At 37.7% G+C, this 8,609-nt stretch overlaps 1 protein-coding gene across 1 annotated transcript; it reads right to left on the bottom strand.

The window, feature by feature from the left end:
• Window positions 1–7,376, bottom strand: LOC127983768 (DBH-like monooxygenase protein 2 homolog). The gene is made up of 13 exons (XM_052586060.1): window positions 7,044–7,376; window positions 4,281–4,427; window positions 4,036–4,188; window positions 2,907–2,990; window positions 2,674–2,826; window positions 2,280–2,382; window positions 2,039–2,205; window positions 1,877–1,965; window positions 1,634–1,730; window positions 1,469–1,528; window positions 574–704; window positions 379–487; window positions 1–280 (listed from the first exon to the last, which is right to left on the bottom strand). The coding sequence occupies exons 1-13, from the start codon at window positions 7,335–7,337 to the stop codon at window positions 170–172; spliced, it is 1,698 nt and encodes a 565-aa protein (XP_052442020.1). The 5' UTR covers window positions 7,338–7,376; the 3' UTR covers window positions 1–169.
• Between the last annotated feature and the right edge of the window lie 1,233 nt (window positions 7,377–8,609).

The following is an 8,609-nucleotide window of genomic DNA, read 5'->3' as shown; positions in this document are numbered from 1 at the left end:
TTTTACTTTTAAATTACTTTATTAAAACTGCAGTGAAGACCAAGCAATGATTTTACATTTGATTTGCTTTCTGTACCAGAACACTTACAAACCTGAAAATAAATGAATTCCCATTTATTTGTGCAGTTAACATGATTTCAAACAGGGCGGGAAAGATCTCAAACCCCAGCTACGGCCCTGATGGCAAAGCAAGACTCCTGGTGGCTCTGCCGCTCACGCAGGGTGCAGACGGGATGGCTTTGAGGTCAGGAATCAGCCCGGTGTTGTTGGATACTTTGTTCTGAAAATACACATGGAAAAGAGTGTCAGATACACACAGCTGTGGTCAGAACAGAAGCAGTTCAAGCTTAAGATTGTGGAGGAGGTGTGGACATTTACATTCGAGTCCATGACCATGATGAGCTGGTCAATTCGCTTCAGTGTTTGTTGGTATTGATTGATCGACATGTCATTCCAAGTCTTACTGGACATCATATTGAGCCAAGCACTGCAAAATGAACAAGAAAGAGTTACATTATCATTAGGATAAATATTAAGAGGGAAGTGAAAAAAAAATTCAGCGTTTTAAATTACGCTGGATCTTTTGCTCCCATCTTAGAAATTAAAGTAGTTGGATTTGGGAGGCTGGTACAGATGCTCAGTTTCATAACTGGATAGTAGAAGAGGAAGGCCAAACACATCTCATCTGTAGTGGAGACTCCCCCCTGCAGGCAGAAAAATGGAGTTTCGAATTTCTCTTTTTTCATATTAGAACAATTAGAGTTCTTCAGGAGTGATGTTTTTGTGGGCCAAAACCTGGCATTTTAGTACCTACAGTTCTACGGTCTAGATGTCAAAGTTTTTTTTTTTTTTTTTTTTAAATGGTTTTGTTAAATGCCTGATATGAGGTCTGTGGTAAATATTTTCATTTTATTCTTCAACAAAATACATCAGTATAACCCCTTGTATTTTTTAAAGCTTTTACTGGTCTTAAGAGGCGGTTGCTAACAGGGGGCTAAATGGGTCTTTGCAAAACAGAGACTGTCTGGGACACCAAACAGGTAAACCCATTTTAGCCTCATTGCTCTAATAAAAATGCTTTTGCAAACCTTTCCAACTCAAACATTTAGAGAAATAGCTTTTATTTAGGACTGTAAGAGGGGTCAATTTTAATGCCAGTAATGTTAACCTGGTGACAATGGTGTAGATCATTTTCAAGCTGGTTAGAATCAAACTTTTGTTAGCCACAGAGCTTATCAATAATCCAAAAAGTTAGTTAGAAAAGCAAATTGAGTTCAAGAAAACCAGGGTGATTTTAACTTTGTTTGTCCTACAAAACCACCACTGCAGCATGGTTTTAAATTTTTACTGAATTGCCAAAAAGCATGAGAAACGGGATCAGGAAATCTTAGAAACACATACGTATATAGAAATTTGAAGATCCATATTGAAAAGACAACAAGCCTCTGTGTAAGTGTACAGTACTAACCCATGTGAGTTTGTTGCGGTTTTCAGTATTATAGGTGCACTCCACCAACAATTTGTCACCCTGAAAAGACCAAAATGTTTCTTTACTTCACTTATTTTGCATATACTGTATACATGATACTTGATCCCTGAGAACTTAACAGCATGGCAACTTTTTAGCACTTACCAATTTCACAGTCTTCGTTTTACCCAAATTGGTCACTTGTTGATAATTAAAATCATAGTTTTCATCCACAGCTAGGAAATCGATCTGTTGACCTCCTCTGAAGAGGAGATTTATATATATATAAAAAAAAAAAAAAAAAAAAAAACATTATGAACCACATTAGGAAAACCGACAAAAAATAAAATAGCACACGTTATACATCTAATAATTTCCTGAAGTCAGTCATTGGTTAAAAAGGTTTACCTGAAGTGTCCGACTTTGACCTTCCGTCCAGCTAAGTGTGTGTGCAGCATCGCAGAGAAAACCTGAAGATCAGTTGGCTTCTTCAGAACCTGTAGAGCACAGAACACAGGATCATCCAGTCATCTGCTGAATCTGATCAAGAGTGCGCATAAACATACAAACCTTTGGAATTTCAGCAGTGTCACACAAGCCATACGTGAGGAAGGATTTGGCTTTGGGTGGGATGGCATACCCTGGGAGCACCGAAAGCCCTGTGATCAGAACACCTGCATCGTGCTGACGGAGTTCAGAGGTGTAGAAGAATCGCAGACCCGAGTTATCAACTCGACCTGTGCGGAGAAGTATTATTTTATTGTAGTCACAGGGTGTTTTTTTTTCACATTGTAAAGGACTGCTGACTGACCTGCAGTTTTTTGGGGGTTGTTGTAATGCACTTCAAGCTTGTAGAAAAAATCCTCAACTTTTCCTCCAATTGGTAGTCCTGCTACTTCAGGAAATTCAAAAGCCTTGAAAAATAAAATTGAAAAGATTACCTCATTAACGAAGTGTGACAATTTCAGTAGGCCTAATAAAGTATCATTGCTAATAAAAAGGTGAAAATGAATCCTCATGAGGTGGATCTTTTCAGTGAACCGGTTCAGAAAACTGCTCTAAATGAACTTTAGAATCAAACTGATAAGACTTCTGATTCAATGAGGTGTTCACAGCAGTTAACCATTCAGGTAATTTGTGGCTTAAAATCAGGTTACTTTCACACAAAAACACACACACACACACACACACACACACACACTAACCCCTCCGCCCATTCCCCACACAGCCACGGCCTCTATACACTTTGCATCCACCCCAAAATAACACTCCTTCTCAAATGGCTTGGTCACGCTCGGAGGGCAGCGGTACAGCACAAGATGATGCACGACGTCAATGTTTGTGATCAGTGGCTCAATCTGGAAAGAAGTCAGAAATTAAAATGATTGACAGACCACTGGATAGTTCAGGATCATGGGTGTTAAATTCATAGACTCACGCGATAAATGTGTTTTTTGCGATCAAATGTTGGGGCTTTCATGATCTTGCAGTGATAGTAGGTTTGTTTGGCTGGTACATTGAGCTGAAATGATTTGTAAACATAAGCAACATGTAAAGTTACATTGGTTAGCACTTTAAATAGATAAACCAATAACAATCCTTGCAAACTATGGGGGTAAACCATTATGGGGTCCATAACAGTATAAGTGTGTGTGTGTGTCTATATATAAAATAATAAAAAGAGGTGGGCCGTTATCGGCGTTAACGAGAGAAAAAAAAAAATGCACTGCAGAAACAGGCATAGTGGAAGTCGTGGCCTAATGATTAGAAGGTTGGACTCCCAATCGAAGGGTTGTGGGTTCTAGTCTCGGGCCAGACGGAATTGTAGATGGGGGGAGTGCATGTACAGTTCTCTCTCCACCTTCAATACCACGACTTGGGTGCCCTTGAGCAAGGCATCGAACCCCCAACTGCTCCCCGGGCGCCGCAGCATAAATGGCTGCCCACTGCTCCGGGAGTGTGCTCACAGTGTGAGTGTGTGCGCGTGTTCTGCTCTGTGTGTGTGCGCGCGTGCATTTCAGATGGGTTAAATGCAGAGCATGGGTCACCATACTTGGCTGAATGTCACTTCACTCACTTATAAGGTTGTTTAAACCTTGTGCAATGTGGAATTAGTTTATAGCTTTTTCAAGCACTTTGTGATGCATTTTGGAAACAGGAGATGAGCCCCTTTTCTAAGACGCTTGTCAATTTTATTTGGGTAACACATTTTGAATGCCTCTGGCTGAATTCGAATAAGCCATTTTAATCTAGATTAAGATCACAGTGGGATTAAAAAAAAAACAAAAAACACCTATGCCCACCTCTAAACACATACACTTTTTGAAAAGCAACATCAAATTGACCAAAAAAAGTGACAGAAAAGACTTAAACTATTACGGAATGATTTTCGGTTTGAAATGCTGCACTCGAGTCTCCTATTCTTCAATAAATTCTGAATAAAGATGTTATACAATTTTCACAAAAAAGTTATTGTAGCTGCCATTTGAAAATGTTGAATGTGAAATGCCCTTAAAGTGCCAGCAACAGAAAACTGGGTGAAAAGACGGAACAATACAAAAACTTACATTAATCATGGTCATGTCGAAATGCTTGCTGTTTGGGGACTTGACCTGAGGCATGTACTTCAACAGGTTTAGCTCCTTTGTCCCTCTTCGGTTGCTGTGGTACTTGATTTCATCAGTCAATCCGTATGCATATATCAGCTTCATGGGGAGATCCTGATAATGCAATAAAAACACTTAATCTCTTTACTTGCAATGAGAAGCTCTTTGGCCACATGCACACTGCATTTTTTTACAATTAAACTTACGGTGATTGGTAAATCATTTTTATCACAAGAGCTGATGGACCTCTGAAACTTCATGACCGTTTTCCCATTAGACTCCGTCAGAGACAGGCGTTTGTAGTTCTGTTGCTCATCAACCAAAGGCTTTGAAAACGCCACAGCATGACGGTCCTGAGTACAGAAAAACAGAAATTACGTAGGGGAGAGCAGGGGCGAAAGTACCATTTTTCAGAAAAACTATTTTTAAAAGTTGTTGTAGACCGATATATTTATGCTGTGGTCAGGAACTCATAAGTGTGGCCAATGGCGCGGGAAGGGGGGGTCATAGCATCAGCCCCCCCATGGGGGGGGGGGCGGACGGACTGTCCTAATATTGTACTTAAAAACGTGAGAAAAAAAAAAAAAAAAATATATATATATATATATATATATATATATATACACACATACATTCATCAGCAACACACCTGAACGCAAGGCCAAGCTTGGTGCACTTTAAATCAAGGTAAGAAATGGTTTTAAATCCCTTATACTGCCGCCGAGCATTTTAGCATTATTTCTGTATGCTGTTGCCTATTCACCGTAGTCCTGTGGCTGAAGAGGCCTAGGCTATAGCATAAGGCAGCACATCACTAAATAACAGTGAATAATTATTTAGTGAATATATATGACATATATACTTAATTGTTTTTGTATCGCATTTCTTTTCGTTTTGAAGATTTTCGTTTAAAAGTAGACATTAAGCCTTCTATAATAGATAGCCTATATTTCTCAAAACTGTCTGTGAGGCACACGCTGAGTTTCTGCGCCCTCCAGTTCACGTGCAATACAAGTGATGTGCCGGCACCTTATTACATTGTCTGCTAATATATTTGCTTGTTTATTAAATACAGGCAATGGGTTGATAATTGATCAAAATTAAGATACAATTTATACAACACGAAAATCTTTTAAACGGTCTTTCTACAAAACAAAACTCAAAGTGGTCAAAATCATGTCTTACCCACTCCATGTCTCATAGGCTATTGCGCATGATGTATCATATCTTTCCCATGCTGCATGCTCACTTTCATAATAAACATTGATTAAATAAATAAAAAAAAACTAAATTAGCCTAAAATATTTAAACATATGAAACCAAATGAGTTTTCTTTAATGGCTACAACACATAGCCTAAACAGTAAAGATATTTTTTTTATTTTTATTAAACAAAGTACAAGTACATAAAGTACAATTTTTGTGTATAAAACAGAAACGATCACGCCAGGGGAGAAGACTAGTAGAGAAATTTCATGTCGTCACTCACAACATAATGACGTCACATTTTCCAAATCCCCCCACCCCCCACGAAACGGCTTCCAGAGCGCCTGAGTGTGGTCTATCAGTATAATTTCACTTTGAACATAAGTTGCACATTGTTACTTTCGACCCCATCGGTTGGGACAAAAGTAACACACAGGTGGGTCAAAAGTAACAATACAAGCTAGATTTTTTCTGTTACTCTTATTTTTATTAAGTAAACCTGACTATGGCCTTGTTAATATGTAACTGCAAAATATTTTGACCTTTATTTTGGCAACAACAAAAACTACATTTTTATTTTAAATTTAGGTTTTAAATGTCTCAACCCGACTGTACAAACTTGTTTTGATATTTTTTTCAGTGTATTTTTATAAAACATTCTTTAGAATTAACAATATAATTACATTAGCATAATACATTCTAAATGTAACAGAAGGCCTATTCAGGTTTCCATCCAGTTGTTTTTATGCACAAATTCAAAATGTGCATTAAAACATCTGGAAACACTGCAAATTCATAGGTAGAGGTGTAAAGGCTAAGATATGGCTAAAAACCAAAGATAACTAAGGTAAATGCGAGGTAGGAGCTGCACAGAGGTTCCTCTATGTCCAGAAAAAAAAAACATGTCTCTAACTCAAAAACATATGGATAAAACCAGACCTCTGTCTGTCTTTCTGACCTTCACGAAGACATATTCTATTGGTATAAATGATGCCAGACAAAAGAAATTCACAGTATAGCATGCACCGGAACAAAATTGTCACTGTAGTGGGACAAAAGTAACAACTGTTACTTTCGTCCCGACAGGAACTCCTGACATTTAAACTTGATTTAATTTTAAACTGAAAAAAAAATCTGAAAATGCAAACTTTAGGATTGTGTTAAAGCACTAAATAACATGTAGATTGATCATTACTGTGACAAATGTAACAAGAAAAACACGACTAATTTGAAAAAAATTACCGCTTCAGTAAAATTTACTTTTTGTACTCGAAAACTGTTTTACGGACCTAACTTCGGGAAACGATGAGGAAATCGTGATATTTCTCATCTCCGTCAAGGATTGCATGCTTTATATGCTGTCAGAGCTGGGAATAGAAATACTAAAAGAGGTTTAGGGAAAATCGCTTTGTTACTTTCGTCCCATGTTACTTTCAACCCCGCTCTCCCCTATGTATGGTTTTTGATGTTGTGGTGATAAATGTACAGATCCAAGTGCAGTTAAACTGGGCTATCAGTTGAACACTGACAATCAATAATCTGTGCCAGAAAGATATCAGATATGGACAAATAAAAGAATTAAATAATGTGACTTGACCGTAAGTGACAGTTATCGGTCTCAATCTTGAGAATGTTAACAATTAAGAAACCCAAATAGAAGAAAAACATAACTACAAATATGAATGAGTCAGAAAAACAAAAACAAAAAGACATAATTAGTTGTAATTTCTCCTCTTAGTGACTTTGACAGTTATCAGTGTTTACCGTGAAGTAACTGCCTTGGGGTCCAACTCCTCCAATGACCATATCGGCTCCAATCATTCCTCCGTTGGGGCTGAAGCCAAAACCGACCCAGCCGCTGGTGCTGACCGTGAGCTCGAACAAGATTGTGCCCTTGACCTTATCAAATCCCCAATTCAGATGCACCTTTTGATTGGGGTCCAGATATTCAGAGAAAGGCAGAAGAGGGTCTTCCTGAGCCAAGGACCACTGGACTGAAAGCAGAATCAGAACAAGAGATAATGTGACCATTTTTGCTTTCCAAAATCTGACAAACATTGTCTTTGTAAGGAGTTTGAGAAGGCAGTGACATGAAACTGCACTTTAACAGCCCTATTTAAGCTGTCTGTAACCCCCCTCACCTGATCTCAATTATCCTCCTCTCATTCTGGTCTGGTGAATCAGGTTCCTCATCAACTCATTTTCCAGTATTATTGGCTAAGAGAGAGATACGATCAGCTTTTAAAAGCACTTTTCATCATTTCATAAACAACCATTCACAAATTACTTTTTCTTAAATAAATATTTAATTCAGGGCTGAGCAGAAAGTACAGAATAGGGACATTTACTAATTCATGATGACTATGCCAGATATTGATTAGCTAATGATGTTACATAAGATAAGGGTAAGTAGAGGTGCACGATAAATATCTGCAGGTAATTAATGCGCATCTCGTCAGTGAAGCCGGTTTTCTAATCAGCGGTAAATTCCATCATGCATGACTTCACATACTGACAAGCTGCGCAAATCAACGATGATAAACTTGGATTTGCGCTGCTTCTCAGTTAACAACAGCTCTGTGTAGCAACAGCTGCTCCATGTGAAATCAGGCACCTGATTGAATTTACTGCTGATTAGAGAACGAGTGTTCTGACGGAACAACAACCATACCCATCAGAATGGGATACAAAAAAAAATGTTTTCTTTTTTTTCATATTATGGAATTCATGGGGGCACAGAAGCGGTTTAGTTACCAATATTGTTCCAAATATATACTTGCATTTAACAGCAGGAAACTCATACAGGTTTAGAACCATTTTGTGGTAAATGATTCCTCCAAAGCAGCCTAATATCGCTACTGTTGTCATTTGTGTCAATAATGTAAATGAAACATTAGAAAGAAAATCATTCACTGTCCTTGACCGAATCATTTTTGTAAAATAGTGTATATTGAATGTATACAGTGAAGACTCTTCAGTCTATTTGTAGTTTATTTATTTTATGCAATATAAAATTTCTTGATAAAAAAGGTTGTACATTCGAAAGCTGAATTTCTAATTTCAAAAAGGTAAATATATATTTCAGCGTTTTGCAAACTCATGCGTTATGCCTATAAGGAAATTATGCGTAATCATTTCACAAAAATGTATAAAGTTTGCATGTTTTGTGCAGCTGTCACTGACTGAATGATTGCAGACATTTTTTGTGTAATGTTATGAACTTAGGATAAATCACAACAAACTCTAGCTAGTACACATTTATTTCACTTCGTTTTGCTGTAGCTTATTAGTTATCATTTGAGTGCAACAACTGAAATAAACTTTTATCTG

Source organism: Carassius gibelio, chromosome B20 (assembly GCF_023724105.1).
Source record: "Carassius gibelio isolate Cgi1373 ecotype wild population from Czech Republic chromosome B20, carGib1.2-hapl.c, whole genome shotgun sequence".
In the NCBI taxonomy this organism is placed as follows: domain Eukaryota; kingdom Metazoa; phylum Chordata; class Actinopteri; order Cypriniformes; family Cyprinidae; genus Carassius; species Carassius gibelio.
Note: the sequence above shows the minus strand (reverse complement) of the source record. Positions and strands in the feature narration are given on the sequence as shown.

Coding starts and splice junctions, on each gene's coding strand:
- LOC127983768 (XM_052586060.1), bottom strand. CDS start 7,337: ATGTTTGTCAGATTTTGGAAAGCAAAAATGGTCACATTATCTCTTGTT. Junction 4,428..7,043: donor CCCAAGGCAGTTACTTCACG/GTAAACACTGAT, acceptor TTCTGTACTCAG/GACCGTCATGCTGTGGCGTT. Junction 1,731..1,876: donor GTCAAAGTCGGACACTTCAG/GTAAACCTTTTT, acceptor TCTCCTCTTCAG/AGGAGGTCAACAGATCGATT.